The sequence below is a fragment of the Balaenoptera borealis genome (genome assembly GCF_965194805.1).
Source record: "Balaenoptera borealis genome assembly, chromosome: 13".
NCBI classification, from domain to species: domain Eukaryota; kingdom Metazoa; phylum Chordata; class Mammalia; order Artiodactyla; family Balaenopteridae; genus Balaenoptera; species Balaenoptera borealis.
This window is the reverse complement of record NC_138870.1, coordinates 8,900,083-8,923,696: the sequence shown is the minus strand read 5'-3', so window position 1 is coordinate 8,923,696 and position 23,614 is coordinate 8,900,083. Positions and strand designations below refer to the sequence as shown.

The 23,614-nt window shown below is 33.8% G+C and overlaps 1 protein-coding gene across 1 annotated transcript; it reads right to left on the bottom strand.

The window, feature by feature from the left end:
* Positions 1-2,544: 2,544 nt before the first annotated feature.
* Positions 2,545-15,236, bottom strand: KLRF1 (killer cell lectin like receptor F1). Its single transcript, XM_082349294.1, has 6 exons — positions 12,319-15,236; positions 10,088-10,186; positions 9,059-9,214; positions 5,517-5,656; positions 5,030-5,142; positions 2,545-3,039 (listed from the first exon to the last, which is right to left on the bottom strand). Exons 1-6 carry the CDS (start codon positions 12,488-12,490, stop codon positions 2,931-2,933), a joined length of 789 nt encoding a protein of 262 aa, XP_082205420.1. The 5' UTR covers positions 12,491-15,236; the 3' UTR covers positions 2,545-2,930.
* Positions 15,237-23,614: the final 8,378 nt, after the last annotated feature.

Sequence of the window (23,614 nt, the reverse complement as noted above, 5' to 3'; positions counted from 1 at the left end):
TTCTGCCAGCATTCAGTAGATGTTCTGTGAGAGTCATTCCACATGTAGGTGTATTTTTGATGTATATGTGGGGAGAAGGTGAACTCCACATCCTACTCCTCTGCCATCTTGATCCACAGAACTTTTCTTTACAGCACCTATAAAATTTTATTCAACCAATATTTATTGAGCACCTATTATGTATCAGGCATTGATTTAAATGATAGGGATGCAACAGGATTCCAAACAGGAAAAAAACCCTGCCTATATGGAACTTAAATTCTAGACAAGGACACAGAGAACAAAATGTAATATTTTAAACTACAAAGAGAAGCAAATTATTTGGAAAAGACATTTTTATATTTGTCTGATTAAATTATTTTATTAATGTTTATGAATCAGACTAGAACATAAAGTCCATTTCAAACTTTGGCAGAAATGGTTATTGGTATTCTGCTGAGGTTATTATCATTAAAAAACAACAACAACAACAAAAGCAAAAAAACTGCAGACCAGCAAAGGGTTGTGAAGATTAAGAATACAGATGTCATCTTGACTGGTGACTCTCATGAGTAGTTCTGAAACAATTAGACCATCAAAACAGGAAACTATAACCCATTGAACAAAATATGAAAATGGAAGCCCACAAAGGTATACATATAAAAATGAATAAATTGAAATTTTGATGATGAATGGGATATTCACAGAGTTTAAAAATACGACCTGTGAAAGTGAAAATTGCACAGAACAATGTTACACAGGAAAGGAAGACTTTATTCAAGGCTATTGCAGTAGGGGAAATAGACCAGAATTCAGTCTGAACTAAAATCTGCTGAAACAAAAAGCAATACGTTTTTTAAGAAATGGGGTAAAAGGGGGATCACATACCATCTATATGACTTTACTCAAAAGAAAATTAAACTTTCTCAGGTATTCATAATAGGAGGTAGTTTTACAACTTGGAGCTAGGCACCCACTGAAGTTTGGCTCCTACCCTCTCAAAGAAACTGAGAAACAAAGGTGCAATCTTTCTTGATGATTGCATTTCAAAAGGATGTCTCCCAGGTCCTGGCGAAAGACATTTCTGGGCTGTAAAATATTTAAGAGGCTTCTTAAAAGATTTACATCTCTAAGGGGTAGAGAAAGAATTTCCAGTAGCAAGTTTCCTAGAGAAAATGCTCTAAAAAGGGGTAAGTCAAGAGTGCATCATCAGATTCCATATATATGTGTTAGCGTACTGTATTTGTTTTTCTCTTTCTGACTTACTTCATTCTGTATATATATATGGAATCTAAGGGGGAAAAAAAAGGTCATGAAGAACCTAGTGGCAAGACGGGAATAAAGACACAGATCTACTAGAGAATGGACTTGAGGATATGGGGAGGGGGAAGGGTAAGCTGTGACAAAGTGAGAGAGTGGCATGGACATATATACACTACCAAACATAAAATAGATAGCTAGTGGTAGCAACTGCATAGCACAGCGAGATCAGCTCAGTGCTTTGTGACCACCTAGACGGGTGGGATAGGGAGGGTGGGAGGGAGGGAGATGCAAGAGGGAAGAGATATGGGAACATATGTATATGTATAACTGATTCACTTTGTTATAAAGCAGAAACTAACACACCATTGTAAAGCAATTATACTCCAATAAGAAAAAGAAAAATAAATTTTTTAAAAAAGAGTGCATCATCAGGAAGAATGAAACTTGTCTAAAGTTTAGTCAAGCTCAGGGGAATGTTAAGGCCATCTTGGTCATTCCCAACAAAATATTAATTGATTACAAAGGGAAAAGAGAAACTTTCCAGTGAAGTCTGGTAGGCACCACATAAACCACGTGAATAAAGTGAGCATCGTCAATAATGGAACAAATAAAACTGCATCTTCTGAAAGGTTGCAGTGAGAAGAACAAAGCTTCACTGCATTATTGCTCTGCTATTCAATAATCAGACAAATTTAAACTGAAGAACATTTTACAGAACATCCAGCTTGTTGTATTTTAAAGTATCAGGTCATGAATGTCAAGGAAAGCTAAGGAACTCTTCTAGATGTTGAGAGACTAAAGAGACAAAATAACTAAATGCAGAAAATGATTCTGATCTGGATGTTTTACTCCAAAGAACATTATTTGACAACTGGCAAACTTTGTAGAGAGTCAGAGATGGTAGCACTGTGTCAGTGTTAATTGGTTGATTGATAATTGTATTGTGATTAAGTAGGGGATTTTTTTGGTAGGAAATATACACAAAAGTACCCAATGATACGTGAAATTTTATAATGAAATTCATCAAATTGGCAACTAATTCTCAAGAGGTTTGGGGAAAAGGTAAGTTTTTTTTTTCCTGTACCTGTAATCTTCTTATAAGTTTGTGACAGTTTCTAAATTAAGACAAAAATTGTATAAAGCCAACCAACAACATTTTTAACACTTTTTACCCAGAAAGTCCAATTTTAAAGTTTACATCATAGAAATAAAAGTGCTACTATTTAGAAAGATATTCAGAATATTTATTGCAGCATAGTTTATGTAGCAAAAATCTGAAAAACGTTAATGCTCATCAATAAAGGAGTGAAAAATGTATAAATCCACACTATAACACAACTCAGAACTATATGAAATTTCCATAGTATATTGTTAAGAATAAAAGAAAAGCAAAATAACAGAAAAGCAGACATAATTTGTTGACATTTGTTGTAAAAGAAAAGGTGAATTAAATCATGAATATAAATGCACGGGTTCACTCTGTATTACATTATCACATAAAGAATCAGAAGGGTATATTTTAGACTGCTAACATGGGTTACTCTGTGGCTAGGACCCATGGAGATGATCGAGGGAAAATAGAGAAGCGAGGCTGGTGTTTAACTGCAATTTTAAATTCTTACTCCTGAAGATTAATGTTAGGCAAAAGAACTTTGATCCTTGATTATTCCACTATCACTTTTAAAATTTTAATATTGGCAAATCCATTTGAAAACACTGCTGCAAGTTTCAGAGTAAATTCTGTTTTCCTTGATGGCAGCACAGCTATTTTCTTTAGCTGGTCCTTTTATGAAGAATCTGCAGAAGAGAAGATGAATACTTAGTTAATCATTGTTGCTGAAGACATCCATTTGTGTTTTCAGTTAATACCCTCCCTTAATTAAAAGGTAATTCAAATATTCGAGGAATTTTCAAATACCTTGATTCATTAAACATTCCAATATCTCTGTAACTTAGTATTACTGTCTGTGATTGGCAGACAGTTCCCCGAGAGTCTGTTTGCAAGTGACAGAGCTAAGAAGAAATTTGTGCCCATAATTCTATGCTAGTATTCTTGCCATTGTTCCATGTCATTCATTAGATTAAAAACAGATTGAGTCACATGAACTGCTCACTTAACGTTTCTTGGCTTTTCATATCTTATTGTACAATAGTTATAATAATATTTATCTCATGATATTGTTATAGAGGTTAAATGAATTGATGTTTGTAAAGAACTCAATACACAAACTGACCCAGGTAAGCCCTAAATAAATTGTACATTTGTTGTATTACTTATCTATAAAGCAACATGTTAAATACAATAGTAAAGTTATCTTTAAAATACTGTAGTCTTAGTGATTTATTCTGTTAGGAATTTATTTAACTTAGAAACAAAGTTCAAGAAGGTATCATGGAAAAGAGACCCATGATCATCAAAGCTCCCAGAATAATAATAGACAAGTAAGTATTGGATTTTCATACTGGAAAATACACTGTTATATTTGAACTTATACACCTTTATATTTGAATTTTGTATAGGTGGTGTTGAGTGAATTTGGCATGAGGAGAAAACCCAGGTTAGTATCTTCATAAGTAGCCAATCAGATCATGTCCAGTGATACAACTCTACACATCCATAATTAGATGATACACATCCATAATTTTATTCTCCATTCCAAAGATGTCTTCAGTTGACTTGCTTAGATTGATTAATTTAGAGCAGTGAGATAGAAAATAAGTAATATTTAATGATGAGATAGGAGTGAAGGGAAAATAACACATACTATTCATTAAGTTGGTTACCATAGTGAATGTTTCTTATCACTGCTGTAATAAATTGCCACAAATTTTGTGACTTAAAACAACACAGATTTCTTATCTTACAGTTCTAGATATCAGAAGTCCAAAACTGGTCTTAAAGGATTAAAATCAAGTGTCTGCAGAGCTGCTTTTTGCAGGCACTAGGGGAAAATTTGTTCATTGACTTTTGCAAGTACTATAGGGTGCCTGTACTCCTTGGTATCAGTCAGATAACTTGGAACTCTGTGTTTATCTTCAAGTCTCCTCTGAGCCTGCCCCTACTTCCTCCCTCTTATAAGGACTCTTGAGATTACATTGGGCCCACCCGAATAATCTAGCAGAATATTCTTAGCTCAACATTATTAATTTAATCACACTCATGAAGTCTCTTTTGCACTTAAAGTAACATATTCATAGGATTTGGGGATTAGGACATTTTGGAGGACCATTAGTCTGCCTACCAACATAGGGATAAGATTTGAGTTTACTGGTTTCACTATTTGTATTTCTAATTAAATATTTGATTATAAAATTAATACAAGTGCACAAAAACATCCATAAAATTTAAAAAATCTCAATAACCTCATGCAATTGCTGAGAGCATTCAGGATTATTTTGTTCTGTCTTGTATTTCTTGTTTGTTTTTTAACATTATGATAATCATACAATACAAAAATTGTATACAGTTTTTTTAATTGCTAAAGATGACTAAAAAAGCATTTAGAACTTTGAAAACAGCAGACTACATTGTTTCAGTCCCCTTTTCCATATAAAGTGTGAGTAGTTTTGAAACAATAAGTGCACAATCATTATTGTTTTCAAATCCTTTTGCTTTGAAAACCAAACCAAAATACCTGTCATTACTCCAGCTAACATTAATTTTCATCCTTTCAAGTTCTTTCGTACCAAGAACTATGTGAGTTCATTTTGGTGGATTTGTAGGTGCTTTAAGGAGATAAATTCTGTGATAAACAATAAATCAGATTGTCTTTTAGGAAAGACTCACATCTTTGAATCCAATGGAGAACCATCCACCCAGGTCCATGTCGTCTTCAGGGAAGTAAAGTTAAGCCCAATCCACACGTAGTTTGATTGTTTTAGGGTTTTCTGTATAAAAGCCTAAAAAGAGGGTGAGGAGTAACTAAATGAACAGAATAGTTTAATAATTTAGACATACTAAGTAAGATTTTAGAATTTTACTGGGCAACTAACACTTGTGTGAGGATCCTTATACTAATCAATTCATACCTTATTTACACATACATTATATACTACTCACATGTACACTACTTGCAAATTGAATACAAATATTCAGACCAGAATTAGCATGAGTCAAGGGAGGCACTGGCTTTGAGCACAAAATTTAAAAGAGCACCAAAAACTCAATAATCAAGATAAAAAATAGTTTAATGAAAGGGTGGGAAGAAATTTGAGATAAGCCATTTTTAACTGCAAAAAGGCTAATGCCATAAGCATGATACTAAACCACTTACCATTTCAAGTTGGTCCTGAATAATTAGTAGACGAGATTTTCTTCCCAAACAATATCCATAACTGTCACTCCAACTTTTCAACTCATTAGAGAACCAATAACACTTTTCTTGATATTTGAGCCATTCTGATGGGCACATTCCTACAAATTGACAGTGAGGATACTTACATATTGTATGAAAAAGAGTAGAGCTATGATAAAATCACTCATAACAAAGTGTTTAGATTCAGAAGTTGTCCAAAATACATATGATAGTTCATAGGAGTTAAGAAAATTAATTTTGTAAGATGAAGCAAAGCCTAGACAGAGGTTAAGAGACTTTTTTCATGTCATAATCAGATATGGTTACTAAAATAATATGAATAATTAAGATGTATATTGCATTAATGTTATTTGAGAGATTAGATAAAATATTATCTATACCATTTGCTTAGAATTTATCCATAAAAAGTTTTAGCATCTGTGTCATTCTATCTGCGTAAATTGTTCTTTAATATCTCCCTTTTGATATTAAGTAACACTGAGATGAATAACAGTTTTTTTAACTTCTTTATTATTGCAAGTTCATCAAGTCCTTTTTTCTTAAATTTAAGTTGAGGTATTCTCAAATTGAAAATATCTGAGACTTTTAGAATAATAATGAAGAAAAATGTGGTATAATGTAAAAATATAAGCACAGACAAATATAACTATTCAAACTTGTCACCTTTACAATCTCCTTTTTTTATTGAGATAAAATTCATGTAACATAAAATTCACCATGTTAACCATCTTAAAGTACAAATGCCATGGGTTTTAGAACATCCACAAGGTGTGCAAACATGACTACTAACTCCAAAATATTTTTATCACCCCAAAATGAAACCCCACAAATATTAAGCAGCCTCTACCCATTCCCCCAACCCTGAGCCTTGGCAATCACTGGTCTGTTTTCTGTATCTATGGATTTGACTATGATGAATATTTCATGTAAATGGGATTATATAATGTGTAGCTGTTTGTATCTGGCTTTTTCACTTAGCATAATGTTTTCAAGGTTCATCCAGTTGAAGCCTGTAGCAGCACTTCATTCTTTTTTATGGCTGTATGGCTGTATGATATCCCATTGCATGGAAGTAGCATCTTTTGTTTATCCATTTACCAGCTGATGAACATTGGGTTGTTTTGGTTATTATCAATATTACTTCTATAAACATTCATGTATAAATTTTTGTATGACTGTATTTTTCCATTCACTTGAGTGTATACCTAAGACTTGAATTGCTGGGTTATATGATAATTCTATGTTTAACTTTTTGAAAAACTGACAAACTATTTCCCATAGTGCTGCAGCATTTTGCATTCCTATCAGCAATGTATGAGCAATTTTTCTATAACTTCACCAACACTTATTTTTGTTTGACTATAGCTACCTTAGTGAGTGTGAAGCGGTTTCCCATTGTGATTTTGGTTTCCCATTTCCTTAATGATTAATTGTGTTAAGCACTTATTGGCCTTTTGTATAGTTTCTTTGGAGAAATGTCTATTCATGTCCTTTGCCCATTTTTAATTGAGTTGTCTTTTTTCAAGCTTTAAGTTATTTATACATTCTGGATAGTGGACACCTAATAGATATATGATTTGCAAATACTTTTTCCCATTAGGTGTGTTGTCTTTTCAATTTCTTAAAATGCCCTTTAATGAACAAATATTTTTTACTTTTGATGATATCCATTTTATCTATTTTCTTCTTTTGCCACCTGTGTTTTTGATATCATATTTGAAATCATTGTCTAATCCAAGGTTATGAAGATTTATATCTATTTTTCCTTGTAAAACTTTCATAGTTTAGCTCCTACATTTGGGTCTTTTATCCATTTTAAATTGATTTTTCTGTACTGCATAAGCTAGGTGTCCAAATTCATTCTTTGCATGTGGATGTCCAGTTGACACAGCCCCACTTGTTGAAAAGACTGCTCTTTCCACATCGAATGGTTGTGGCACCCTTGTGAAAAATCATTTAGCCACAGGTGTATGAGCTTAATTCTGTATCAATTCTATTCCATTGATCTACATGTCTGTCTTAAGTCCTGTACCACACTGTTTTTATTACTGTAGATCTGTAGTAAGTGTTGACATTGGAAAATGTGAATCTTCCAAATTTGTTCTTCTTTTTCAAGGTTGTTTTGCTCTTCAGGGTCCCTTGCAATTTCATGTGAATTTTAGGATCATCTTGTCCATTTCTGCAAAGAGGCCATTGGAATTTTGATTGGGATTTCTTTGACTCTGTAGATCACATTGGTTAGTATTTCCAACTTAAACAGATTGTGATATATACATACAATGAAATATTATTCAGCCATAAAAAGGAATAAAGTGCTGATATGTGGTACAACATGGATGAACTTCAAAAACATTATGCTAAGCAAAAGAAGAAAGACACAAAAGGTAAAATATTGTATGAGTCCATTACATGAAAATTCAGAATAGGTAAATCCATAGTGACGGAAAGCAGACTGGTTGTTGCTAGGAGACAGGGGGAGAGGAAATGAGGAGTAATTGCTTATTGGGTATGGGATTTCTTTTTTGGGTGATGAAAATGTTTTGGAACTAGATAGATATGGTTGTTGCACATTTGAATGTCTTAACACCATTGAATTGTTTAATTTTAAATAATTATGTTGTTAATATTACCTCAATTTAAAACGAAGAAAATTAATAGGAAATTCAAATCTTATAGTTCAATTATACAGTATTTAGACTGACTTTAATGAATGCTCAGTGGTGTCTATATGAGTCTACGTTTACATATCAAAGCTGTCTCACCTCTGAAAAGGTTCCATTGCTATATATAACATAATGAGGAATTAGAGTGTAAAATACATGGTAAAATTATGATATTTCAGTTGGATTAGGACTAGTACATGTAAAACAGACAGATAATCTGAAAGAAAAGAGTGTTAATAAGTAAATCATAATATATATGACATTTTTATATGGGATTAAAGGGTACTGTAAACTAGTGGATTTAAGAAAAATTCTTTGACAAATAATTACAAAATAAATCAGTATGTACCTTGTTCACATATCATACTATAAAATAAATGTCAAACGCTCAAAGAGCTAAGTGTTAAAAACTTAAACTAAAAAAAAGTTGAAAGGGGAAAGAACAGTTTTCCAAAATTCTGTGTGATTGGAAGTTCTAAGCTTAAAAATCATAACAGATAATTTGTTAGATGTAATTACTTTTATCCATTGCAAAAAAGGATAAGAGACAAAAATAGTTATTTACATACTTCCTTATGATCACAATTAACTTTCTATATTTATATGTCTCAACATGATTTTAAACTTCTAGAGGGAAGAGCCAATTTGTTATGCTGTTTTACAACTCTCCTCCCACTGCAAAAAATTTCAAAATGTATGAATCAAGTTTTGAGTAAAAAGTAGATTTATATCAAATCTTTGTTAATTTAGTCTACTGCATACCTGTTCAACAGGATTTTTCAAATTTAGAAAGTCCAAAAGATTAAAAGTGGTATAGGCCAAAGCCTTAAGAGATACCTTGATGGTCTGTAGCTCTTGAAACACAGTGGCCTGCATCCTTCTTACTTATATTTCCTCTTGTGTTACTATTCACTTTCAGGTATTCAATATCATCTTGCTGGGTGATATTTGAATTATTTCCTTTTTGGCATTTTAGCAACACTTCCTGAGAAACTTGAAAACAGGATTATTTTAAGATTGGGAAAATGTCTTCTCTCGGCACTGTCTCAGAGACAAATTCTTCAGAATGATTCTGATGATTGGAACAAGAAATAACTGAAGGAATAGCTAGAAATTTTCTTTTAAAAATTTTTTGTTTTTTTAATGAAAAGTAAATTAAAATATTACACAATTAATTCACTTATAACACATGTATTTGTTGCAGATCTACTCTGTGCCAGGCATTGTCATAAGAACTGGTAATACAATAGTAAATAAAGCAAAGTTCCAGTTCTAGGGAGTATACATGCTCTTTCCATGCTTTCTTAATCTTTTGCTGAAGACTATGATGTTGTATTTAGCCCATTCTACTATAATTATTTATTTAAAATCTGTTTCTTCCACTAAGATATGCAATTTCTCACCATGTATGTTCCTTTTTTTAAAATTTGAAGGATTTGTAGTAATGTTTGGGGTCTAGTAGTTGCTCAGTAAATATCTGGACAAAAACAAGAATAAACTAAATACAATCTTAGATAAAATGTATAAATTTTTAAAGAAAAATAATGGAATTCAATCTATTCACAAACATCTAAGAAATCCAAAAATATGCTTTCAAATACATTACATACACACACACACACACACACACACTTTTCTTCTAGTAAATTGTATGCCACTTGAGAATGAGATACTTACTTGATTCGACTACTTATTAAATATGTTACGGGGGGTATAATATATTGTTTTATACATAGTAGCTCCTTATTAAATCTTTGTTAGTATAAAGAAGAATGAATGAATGAATGCATGAATGAATATGAAAAGAGTCATGAGACAAGTAAAATTTTTTTCATATTTTTATTTAATTAAGAGCTTTTAACTTACCTAACAGAAACAGGGTGATCAAAGTCAAAACCAGAATACCATTTACTGTTCCAGATATCCTCAGTAAGATTTTATACCAGCGCAACACCACATAACAATCTGAGAGATTAATCACGTAAATTAGCTTAGAAAAGTACATTCCTATGAAGTGACAGCAATTGTAATAATAGGATTATACACAATTTGGGTTTTGAATATCAAAGAATATTAGGCAATAAAAACATAAAACTTAAGTAAAGAGAAAAATACATATTTATTTTATTTAGTAATGATAATACTCTGGATGATCAGAATGGTGGGACTAGAAAATCTACTTTTGAAGTTGCCACTCCCAATTAAGAAAGAGCATAGTAAACCACACAGAACAGTATTTCAGAGAATTACTACAAAGCTTTTCTCTTGTAGTAATATTGACAGGATAGTAAAATAAGATTTATCAGAATTCAATTAATTAATATTTTTCATTTCCCACATTGTTTTTGAATATTTTGATATATTACTAATGATAACCAATAAATTCCAAGATTTTAGCACGTGCAATAAAATGCCATTATTTTAAAAATCAAATAAATGTTTATCAGAAAACATTAGGATAAAGGGTGTGGAAGTCTGTTCAAATTCAACTCAGACTCAATTACTTCTCCTAAATATCATGGGACAATTTTCACAATACGCATTTGAGGCATGTTAATATTCAGCCTTATGGAGAAAATAGCATTTTCATTATCCTGTAGAGAAGTGGTATAATTTAACTTAAAAGGTTAAAACACAAGCCTTTTACCATCAAAAAATAAACATATTTTAAACAAACAAACAAACAAAAACCAGTGACTCTTAAGAGTGTTCACAAAAAAATCTTAAAAATATTAGTAGTAGCCAAAACATACCATGAACATGTTGAATTTATTCTAGGAATACAAGGGTTATTCAATAGTAAGAAATCCATTAATATCACATTAATAGAGCTAGGGGAAAATGTATCATCATCTCACAGAGGTTAAAAAACACAAATTATAAAATCCAACAATTTTATGCTAAAAAATAAAGCAGAAATAGATGGGCACTTGTTCAACAGAACAGTTTTTTGCCTAATGAAGTTAATATCATATTTAATAGAGACACATGAACAAAATAAAAAACAAAGAGGAAACTAGAAGTAAATTTAACAAGAAGTGCTCCAAACTGATCTGAGGAGAACTAAACAAACAAACAAACAAATGAAAAAACAGAATATCATGAATGCGACTTGAATAAGTGGAAATTCAGCCATGTTTGGATTGAAGGCTAAGTGTCAGAGATAAATGTTCCTTAAGTTAGTTGATAAATTAGGAAGCATTTAGTATACTATAAAACTACATCCGTTTGTTTTTGATTTTGTTGTTCACAGTGAAAGAGTCTGCAAAATCTATTATAAAATTATTTGGAAGAACAAACAAGTGAGAATAGTTAAGTAAACACTGAAAAAGATGGAAATGTGAAATTGTCAATTAGATTCAAATGTAATATGTTTTACTTACTCCAAACTTTACTAAATATTAGCAAACTTTACTAAATACCAGCAAAATACATCAGTAAAGAATTGTTATTAGCATATGCCACTTGAATAACTAAGAGTTGCAAATTTATTATTTGCAGTTTCCCGAGCTCCTTTTCTGCACTAAGACACATTTTGGTTTCCAAGTGACATCTACAAACTGAATGTGAGAAAAATTTTCACAGAAGAGCCACTACATTTTGTGGTCTTTCATGTTAACACCTCTATTGTCCAAAGCAGACTTTTTCACCTGGTGAAAAACATACTTTAAAATTTTTGACAAGCTGAACTAAAAATTGGTATTTTAAAATGTCATATTTTATGCATGGTAAGGAGGTGGATGACTGGCACCAAATATTCACTTTTTAACAATTAGTTTTAATTGAATGTGTATATTTCCTAAGTATATCCTTAATAATATGAGACAGAATATTACTTTAAAAGCCAATATCTGTTAATCCCACATTGATAAATGAGACAGAGACAGAGAGAGACAGAGAGAAAAGACAGAAGCAGAGACAGAGAGAGGGAAACATCACAAAAATGAAATAGCCCAAGAACAGGAAAAAAAACAAAAAACAAAATAATGGAAACTACTATCCACATTAATATTCATATTAATATTAACTCATATTAAATCCATGCCCATATTAATCCACAGCAATTAAAAAAAACAAACAAACCCTGAATTCCATACCTTGACATTTAAGTTGGGATGTTTGGATAGAACTCCTTTTTTTCAACTGTACGTTCAAGGTCATGTATGTTTCTTCATCTTGCATCTTCAAATGTGAGTGAATGTGTGTGTATAAGTGTATTTTTTTTAATGTAATAAGAGAAGAATAATAAGCCTGCTGCTCTTCAGACATTGTCCTCAAATGGTCCACTCAGGGTACATAAAAGGGTTCACAGTTTCATCTACTGGTGAAAACCTCAAAGGAAATGTTACTTTTTAAAGTTTATTTCCCATGACAAACATAACACATAATTTCTTAACTGTCCACCACATATTGAACTTAATATTATGTTTTGTTCTTTTAAAAATGTCTCCTGATAAACCTGTAAAGTCAGGGGAATGAAAATTATACCCTTTTCGAGTTGAATTAAATAATATATAGCTAGCTGCCTTTTGCATTAGCTTAAATATGTGAATTTTCAATTACATTTCCTAATATATTAATATTTATTTTAATAGCTTGCAATTACCTAACAATTAAATTATTTCTTGATCCTAAAACAACATTGATTACAAATTATATTAATAATTTAATAGTATAATTTAAAGAAAAAATACTGGAAGCATTTTTTTGGCATTCTAAAGACTCATCCTATGTAGAAAAAATTTCAGGGAGAATTTAGGAAACAAATCATATTTTCCAATGACTTTTTCTGATATTTGAAGAGGTTGTCCAATATTCATGAGATGGGCAGATATTTGAGATTTTTTTTTCTCTTAGCTTTACTGAGGTCTAATTTACATACAATGAAATTCACCCATTGTAGGTATATGATTGGATGATTCTAAACAAATATATAGATGTGCGCAACCATCACCAAATCCAATTTTGGAAATTTTTTATCACTCTAAAACATTACTCAATCCCAAATTAAAAAGAATAACACAGTTCTGGAAATACTAATTTTATAAGTTGGGATAAAGGAGTTTAAAATTGGGGCAACTAAATCCCAAATCTCTGGAATTATAGCAAATCTAGAATGGAAACCCAAAGGTTTTATCCATGAGACTTCACTGGTGAGACAGAAGACTGAGGAAAGACATTTTGGATGTCAGTCATCCTCTCCCCATCCATCCTGGAACTTATTAAATGGACACCTGTAAAATTGTCCAAGACAGCAAGGATGGAAGCTATCTAAATGCTCAATAATATGGTCTTCCCTAATCAAGGTTGATTTTGGTAAAATCTCTGCTAAATGCCCAATCTGTCAAGGGCAGAGACAAAAACAGAGTACATTCTCTTAGGGAGACCAGCCAGCCACTTGATGGCAGATCTGTTACTTAAGCCCCTGCCATCACAGACTTGATAGTGCTTTATCTTCATAGAAATAATCACATATTTTCATAACAGGTTTGACTTCTCTGCCTGCAGTGCTTCTGCCAGCATCACCATTTACAGAGTTAAAGAATGTATTATCTGTTGTAATGGTTTCCCAACACAACCTTGTATTTGACATTGTAGAAAAAAAAAAATATTTGGCAATCCACTCATGCCTATAGACGTTATTTTACTTATCTGTAAGTAACTGGCTAGAAAGGATGATAAAATGATTTTCTGAGGGCATACTATTGACACTAGCTGGTGCCATAGCCAGAATGTACAGGTCTTTGAACCAAAGCATGAAATTAAGATTCAAATTTGAAGTGGTACCCCATTATTACACCTAACAATCCACTTGAAAAAAAATTGCTCCCTTTCTACAAGACCTTGTTTTTAGAGCTCCTGGTTTAGAGCTCCTAATGCCCAAGAGAAAACTTCTAATAAGGAACATGATTGACGTACTGATGAATTGGAAGCTGAGACCTCCTCTTAGCATTTTTGGCTTCTCAATCATTAAAACAACAGGCTGAGAAGAGGACAACTACATAGGCTGAAATTGGGTTATTGTTACACAAGGTGTAAGAGAACTATGCCTTGAATCCAGGCTATTTACAGCTTTTAGTACCATTTCCCCTGATAGTCCTGGTAAATAAAATGTCCAATAAAAACATCACCAAGAACTCAGATCCTACAATAATGATAATCTGGGTCATTACATGAGCCAAACACCATGCACAATTAAGTCGACAGAGAGGAAAGAAAAGAAACATGGAATGAATAACAATCTATACCTTGTCTCCCGCTCCTGGGTGGTGAGTGTCTGATGACCAAAAACAGAAGCCAATGATATGGAAGGACCAGAGAATCTGTGGCTCAGATAGAATCATCTTGGATATAAGTAGCTCCCAGTTTCCAGAGACCTGTTGTCAAATCTGATCTCAGAAATTAGTGTAGAGATAAAAAAATAAATCAAATCCATAGCATGTTTAGATGTTTCTGTTACTTCTACAAATGTGCTTTTATTTTAATAATTGATTTTTAAAATTTAAATGAGAATCTAGCATATTAGAATTTCCTTCTCGGGGGAGACCTTCAAGATGGCGGAGGAGTAAGAGGTGGAGATCACCTTCCTCTCCACAAATACACCAAAAATAAATCTACATGTGGAACAACTCCTACAGAACACCTACTGAGCACTGGCAGAAGACCACAGACTTCTAAAAGGCAAGAAAATCCCCATGTACCTGGCCGTGTGGCTGACAGGTCTTGGTGTGCTGCCCTGGTGTCAGGCCTGAGCCTCTGAGGTGGAAGAGGTGAGCTCAGGACATTGGACCACCAGAGACCTCCCGGCCTCACATAATATCAGTCGGTGAGAGCTCTCCCAGAGATCTCTGTCTCAACACTAAGACCCAGCTCCACCCACCAGCCAGCAAGCTCCAGTGCTGGACACCCCATGCCAAACAACTAGCAAGACAGGAACACAACCCCACCCAGTAGCAGAGAGGCTGCCTAAAATCATACTAAGCTCACGGACACCCCAAAACACACTACCAGACAGGGTCCTGCCCACCAGAAAGACAAGATCCAGCTCCACCCACCAGAACACAGGCATCTGTCCCCTCCACCAGGAAGCTTACACAAGCCACTGAAACAACCGTATCCACTGGGGGCACACACAAAAAACAATGGGAATTACGAACCTGCAGCCTGCGAAAAGGAGACCCCAAACAGAGTAAGTTAAACAAAATGAGAAGACAGAGAAATACGCAGCAGATGAAGGAGCAAGGTAAAAACCCACTAGACCAAACAAATGAAGAGGAAATAGGCAGGCTACCTGAAAAAGAATTCAGAGTAATGAGAGTAAAGATGACCCAAAATCTCAGAAATAGAATGGAGAAAATACAAGAAACATTTAACAAGGACCTAGAAGAACTAAAGAGCAAACAAACAATGATGAACAACACAATAAATGAAATTAAAAATTCTCTAGAAGGAATCAATAGTAGAATAACTGAGGCAGAAGTACAGATAAGTGATCTGGAAGATAAAATAGTGAAAATAACTACCACAGAGCAGAATAAAGAAAAAAGAAGGAAAAGAAGTGAGGACAGTCTCAGAGACTTCTGGGACAACATTAAACACACCAATATTCAAATTACAATAAATACTGGGGAGGGTGTGGAGAAAAGAGAACCCTCTTGCACTGTTGGTGGGAATGTAAATTGATACAGCCACTATGGAGAACAGTATGGGAGTTCCTTAAAAAACTAAAATTAGAACTACCGTATGACCCATCAATCCCACTATTGGACATATACCCTGAGAAAATCATAATTCAAAAAGAGTCATGTACCACAATGTTCATTGGAACACTATTTACAAAAGCCAGGACATGGAAGCAACTGAAGTGTCCACTGACAGATGAATGGATAAAGAGGATGTGGCACATATATACAATGGAATATTACTCAACCATAAAAAGAAATGAAATTGAGTTATTTGTAATGTAGTGGATGGACCTAGAGTCTGTCATACAGAGTGAAATAAGTCAGAAAGGGAAAAACAAGTACTGTATGTTAACACATATATATGGAATCTAAAAAAAAAAAAGTTGTACTGACGAACCTGGGGGCAGGACAGGAATAAAGATGCAGACGTAGAGAATGGACCTGAGGACATGGTGAGGGGGAAGGGTAAGCTGGGACGAAGTGAAAGAGTAGCATTGACATATATACACTACCAAACGTAAAATAGATAGCTAGTGGGAAGCAGATGCATCTCACAGGTAGATCAGCTTGGTGCTGTGTGACCACCAGAGGGGTGGGATAGTTAGGGTTGGAGGGAGACGCAAGAGGGAGGGGATATGGGGTTATATGTATACATATAGCTGATTCCCTTTGTTATACAGCAGAAACTAACACAACATTGTAAAGCAATTATATTCTAATAAAGATGTTTAAAAAAAAGAATTTGCTTGTCAAGCTAATCTGAATGTACAGTTTCTATAATTCTTGTTATTTATAGTTAAAATTTGTAAGAAAACTGTATTCTTTTCAGTACTATTGAAATGTGTAAAAGAATCTGAATTTCCACACTACAAGTTTATCATAGTTTTTTAAAATGCTACAAAGATTTTAGAAATTTCTTTTAGATTTTTATGTCAATTCAGCCAATCATTTTAAGTGCTTAAACAGCACTAAAAAAAATCAAGTGGGGGTGGGGGTGGGGGTGTGATGAATTGGGTGATTGGGATTGACATGTATACACTGATGTGTATAAAATTGATGACTAATAAAAACCTGCTGTATAAAAAAATAAATAAAATTCAATTTAAAAATTAAAATAAAATTCAAATGTATAGGTAACTAATTAATTCAACAAGTAGGATTAACCTGAATGCAAGGAGACAGCAACTCTACTCTTGCTCAAAACTGCCCCTACTTTTTATAGGCTCATTTCTTCCCACATCACAGGCATTTCCCATAGTTTTTCCATTCTACTCTTTTTAGGGTAATAAAAAGTACAGTTCAGTCTAATATATAAAAATCCCATTTTCATCTAATTTAACACTTCTTCTCACCCCACCTTGAGCTTGCTTGAGGTTTGGATCCAGCAAGGAAACCAGCAAGTTTAATGGGCTCTTCCTGAGCCCCTTCCCTTTCTTGCAGTTCTTACTGACCCTTAACCCAGGCTCCCAGGAATGAGTGAAAATGAAGGGAGTAGAGATAAACATGTGAGAAAGTGTTACAGGAGTACACATTTCAAATGCTCTCTTTTGATTCATGCATTGATACTCCAAATGCTCTTTTTTCTTTTGGAATGCCTCTGGGGGGTTTTCAGAAATTCTGCTTCTGAGGAACTGTTTCTGCAGTTGCCTTATGTGGATGATGTTTCCTTTGGCAGTCCTACTTGTGAATCACGGTACTGCACCGTACACAACTCCCCATATGCCATTCTCTGCTTCCTACCCTCAGCTCCCAGGTTCTTCTCATTAAGGTTGACTTTCTGTTACAAGAAGGACACCAAAGTGAGTTTCATTTCTGGATGGTCCATGGCTGGTTCCTTTTCATGGGATCCACACCTGGCCCAAGAAAAACATTGTTTTTAATCTTACTATTGGTGGGAGGGCAGGTTACTCCATCACATCCACTTTCATTTTGTGGTTATATGTACTTCTAACCACACAGCCTTCCATATTGAAATTATCAATGTCTGAATCTTTCAGATCTCTGAGAACACTGTCTATATATGTCAGAATTCTCACTTGGTTTAAGGTAATAAAGAAGTTCTTCAGCTTTCTACCATGGAAGGATGTGGGGGCATGTGAAGCACACTGACTACTCTCCCCAGATAAGTTCTTACTTCTCAATCTCTGAACACTCATAAAATTTTTTTCTGGATTTCTATTCTCTCTTTCTTCTTCTTTTTTTTTTTTTTTTTGGTTGGGGAAAGAAACTTAATATGAGATCTATCCTCAACAAAAGTTAAGTACACAATACAGTATTGTTAACTATACTACAATGCTGTAAAGTGCGTCTGTAAAACTTATTTATTTTTCATAACTGCAACTTTATACTTGCTAAGGAACAACTCCTCATTTCCTGTCCCGCAACCCCTGGCAACCACTATGAGTTTGTCTATTTTAGAGATCTCATATAAATGAAATCGTGCAGTATTTGTCCTTTTCTGATTGGTTTATTTCACTTAGCATAACATCCTCCTAGTTCATCCATGTTTTCTCATATGGCAGAATTTTCTTCTTTTTTAAGGCTGAATAATATTTCTATTGTATGTATATACAACATTTTCTTTATCCATTCATCTACTGATGAATATTTGTGTTGTTTCCACATCTTGGCTATTGTGAATTAAGCTGCAACAGACATGGAGTGCAGATAATATTTTGAGATTCTACTTTAAATTCTTTTGAATATATCCAGAAGTGGGATTTCTGGCTCATATGGTAGTTCTATTTTTAATTTTTTGAAGAACCTCCGTACTGTTTTCCACACTGGCTTCACCATTTTACATTCTCACCAACAGTGTGCAAGGGTTAAAATTTCTCCATATCCTCATCAACATTTGTCTTTTGTATTTTTTTAATAATAGCCATCCTAATAGGTAATATTGTGGTTTTGATTTGTACTTCTCTGATATTAGTGATGTTGAACACCTTTTCATATAACTATTGGTCATTGATATATCTTCTTTGAAGAAATGTCTAGTCAAGTCTTTCATCCATTTTTTAATAGGGTTACTTGTTTGTTGCTATTGAGTTGTAGAGTCCCTTATGTAACTCCTTATCAAATATATGGTTTGCAAATATTTTCTCCCATTCTGTAGATTGGTTCTTTACTCTGTTGATAGCTTCATTTTTTATGCAGAAGCTTTATAGTCTCACTTGTCTATTTTTGCTTTTGTCATTTGTGCTTTTGATGTCATATCCTATAAAACATTACCAAAAGCAAGGTCAAGAAGCTTTTCCTTTATATATTCTTGTAGGAGACTTACACGTTCAGGTTTTATGTTTAGGCCACCATTACCCTGCCCTAAATCAAAACCAAAGACAATATAAGAAAAGAAAACTACAGGCAAATATCTCTGATGAACATAAATGCAAAAATCCTCAACAAAATACAAGCAAACCAAAATCAGAAGCACATTAAAGGATTATACACCATGACCAAGTGGAGTTTAACCCAGGGGTGTAATAAGGATGGTTCCACATATGTTTAAATCAATTAATATGACATACCACATTAGCAGAATGAAGGATAAAAATCTCATGATCATTCGAACTGATGCAGAAAAAGCATCTGACAAAATTCAACACCTTTTTATGATAATTCACAATAAACTAAGTATAGAAGAAATTAATTTCAACCTAATAAATGCTATATATGAAAAGGCCACAGCTAACATCATACTCAATGGTGAAGAACTGAGATCTTTTCCTCTGAGATTAGAAACAAGACGTGATGCCCATTCTTGCCACTTCTATTCACCATAGTACTGGAAGTCCTAGCCAGATCAACCAGACAAGAAAAAGAAATAAAAGACAACCAAGTTAGAAAGAAGTAAAATGATCTCTGTTTGTAGATAACATGATCTTTATATAGAAAACCTTAAAGACTTAATAAAAAAACAAAAACTGTTAGAACTAATAAATGAATTCAGTAAAATTATAGGACACAAAATCAACATACAAAAATCAGTTGCATTTCTACACACTAACAATGAACTATCTGAAAAAGAAATTAGGAAAACAATTCCATTCACAATAGCACAAAAAATAATCAAATACTTAGGAGTCAACCAACAAAGAGGGTTACCCTCACAATGAGAGTGTGACTCATACACAGAAAACTACAAAACTTTGAAGGAAAGCATTAAATAAGATGCAAACAAATGGAAAGATGTCCCGTGTTCATGGACTGGAAGACCCAATATTATTAAAACATCCAACTACCCAGAGCAATCTACAGATTCTATGCAATCCTTGTTAAAATCCCAGTGGCATGGGACTTCTCTGGTCACGCAGTGGTTAAGAATCCACCTGCTAATGCAGGGGACGTGGGCTCTATCCTTGGTCCAGGAAAATCTCACATGCCATGGAGCAACTAAGCCCGTGCAGCACAACTACTGAGCCTGCGCTCTAGAGCCTGCGAGCCACAACTACTGAGCTTATGCGCCACAACTACTGAAGCCCGCATGTCCTAGAGCCCACGTGCCACAACAGGAGAAGCCACTGCAATGAGAAGCCCGTACACCGCAACGAAGAGTAGCCCCAGCTCACCGCAACGAAGAGTAGCCCCTGCTCACCGCAACTAGAGAAAGCCCGCGCATAGCAACAATGACACAACGCAGCCAAAAAAACCCAGTGGCATTTTTTACAAAATTAGAAAAAAACAATCCTATAATTTATAAGGAACTACAAAAGACCTTGAATAGGCAATGCAATCTTAAGCAAGAAGAACAAAGATAGAGGCATCATGCTTCATGATTTCAAAATATATTTCAAATACACAGTAATCAAAGCAGTATGGTACTGGCATAAAGACAGACATATAGACCAATGGATCAGAATAGAGAGCCCAGAAATAAATCCACACATACATAGTTAACTGATCTTTGACAACAGTGGCAAGAATACTCAATGGCTAAAGATAGTCTCTTCAACAAATGGTGTTGGAAAAATTGGATATCCACTTGCAAATGAAGGAAATTAGACCCTTATCTTACACCATACACAAAAATCAACTCAAAATGGATTAAAAATTTAAGCAGAGACCTGAACACGCATAAATTCTTAATGTACTCTGGAAGCAGATGATGGATTAAAATTTGAAAAATCAGTTTTGCGAGTTTGTTAGCATGCCCGGTACAAGCAGTCTAGTATCCATAGAATTGTTCTTGGCATATATACTCTCAGTTAAAATTAAACAGGAATGATCATATTTTAGCATCCTACTAATCATTCAAATTTACCTAATGTTTACTGAGGAATTATTACATGCCTGACACTATCCTGGGTATTTATTTCAAGCAAACTTTCATGAAAATATAGTTGAAAAATTTAACATATAGTCATTAAGTTTGTGATTCAGATTCATTGTTGTGGGGAATTTAATCTGTTTAATTAAAGTATATATATAAGATATGCCACATAGTTATTCTAACTGCTCATTAACACAGCTCCCTGAAATTTCTGGAAACTTGACTTTCTTTCAGGTTTAGGAACCCTGAGTTTGAGAAAATACTTGGACCAGGTTGTTAGCTTGGGAAAGCTCAGGTTAAGCATTAAAATTGTGTTCATATCTGAGCATACTACCTGAGTCATATGGTATAACTCCAAGAATAATGAAGCCCAAAAGGAGGTCCCTGGAATATATCATGACTGGCCTGAAAGCAGAATTTTTCTTAGGGAAGCACGGTTGTAGAAAGTCTATCTTAACACTCATTCATTCAGATGGTATCCTTTACAACTGTGGGCTCAGTGATACTTAGGGAAAAAAATCTATTCCTTGATCTGGCCTGGAAAAATATTACTAATTGATCTTTACTTTATTCTCCTTCAGCATACTTTAAATAAATATATCTTGCTTGATTTTCTCATGGGGTATTTATGCCTGGTTTTGCACAAATCCATATCTACAACTGATATTTTTCAATATAGTAGTCTTGCAACAAATGAAAGTAAATAGTTTTGTTGTACTAAAAAGTATTAGATTAACATAATACTGAGCTTTGAAAGAAGAACTTAATTTTTAGGAAAAAATCTAATTTAAAAGAATAGAAATCATTCAATGTCTGCTCTCAGGTTGCAATGGAATTAAACTAGATATCATTAAGAAAGATAACTAGAAAATCCCAACTACATGGAGATTAAACAACACACTTCTTTTTTTAAAATTTTATTGGAGTATAGTTGATTTACAATGTTGTGTTAGTTTCAAGTGTACAGCAAAGTGGTTCAGTTATACATATACATATATTCATTCTTTTTTAGATTCTTTTCTCATATAGGTTATCCCAGAATATTGAGTAGAATTCCCTGTGCTATACAGTAGGTCCTTGTTGGTTAACTATCTTATATACAGTGGTATGTGTATGTTCATCCCAACATCTCTCCGCACCATGTTTCCCCTTTGGTAACCATAAGTTTGTTTTCAATATCTGTAAGTCTGATTATGTTTCGTAAATAAGTTCATTTGTTTCATTTTTTAAAAAATTAGCTTCCACATATGAGTGATATCTTTGTCTTTCTCTGTCTGACTTACTTCACTTAGTATGATAATCTCTAGGCCCATCCCTGTTGCTGCAAATGGCATTATTTTCTTCTTTTTTCATGGCTGAGTAATATATATACACTACATCTTCTTTATCCATTCCCCTGTCAGTGGACATTTAGATTGCTTTCATGTCTTGGCTATAGTAAATAATGCTGCAATGAACATTGGGGTGCATGTATCCTTTCAGATTATGGTTTTCTCCAGATATATCCCTTGGAGTGGGATTGCTGGATCATAGGTAGCTCTGTTTTTAGTTTTTTAAGGAACCTCTGTACTCTTCTCCATAGTGGCTGTACCCATTTACATTCCCCATCAACAGTGTAGGAGGGTTCCCTTTTCTCTAAACAACACACTTCTAAATAACACATGGATCAAAGAAGAAATCTCAAGAGAAATTAAAAATATTTGAACTAAATGAAAATAAAACAGAACTTATCAAAATTGGTGGGATGCAGCAAAAGCAGTCCTTAGAAGGAAATTTATAGAATTGAGTGCATATATTAGAAAAGAAGAGAAATTTAAAATAAATAATCTAAGTTTCCACCCTAGCAAACTAGGAAATAAAAGAGAAAATTAAACTCAAGGTAAGCAGAAGAAAAGAAATAATAAGAATTAGAGCAAAAAATCAATGAAATTGAAAACAGAATGTGAATATAGAAAGACAATGAAACCAAGAGTGGGTTCTTTGGAAATATCAATAAAATTGATAAGCCTCTGGCCCGGCTAACTAAGAAAAAAGAGAGAAGACACAAATTACTAATATCAGAAATGGAGCAGGGGATATCACTACAAATTCCATGGACATCAAAAGGATGATACAAGAATATTATGAACAACTCTACGCTAACAAATTTGATTACCTAAGTGAGATGGGCCAAGTCTTTGAAAGATACAATCTTCCAAAACTCACAAATGAAGAATGACTGGACGGGAAGGTAGGATTTGGCAAAAAGTATTCTGTTGGGCGAAAGAAGGTGTTTTCAGGGAGAGCAACATGAGAATCTTCGCTTCATTCTCCACCCAGATGTGTTTATCTCACAATCACACGGTAGCAGGCTCTTTCTTTAAGCCCTCCCATTACCACTAGAGAGCACCAGTTCACAAGCGGAACTGAGGTCAGCCAGGGAGAGTCCTTGCTGGAACA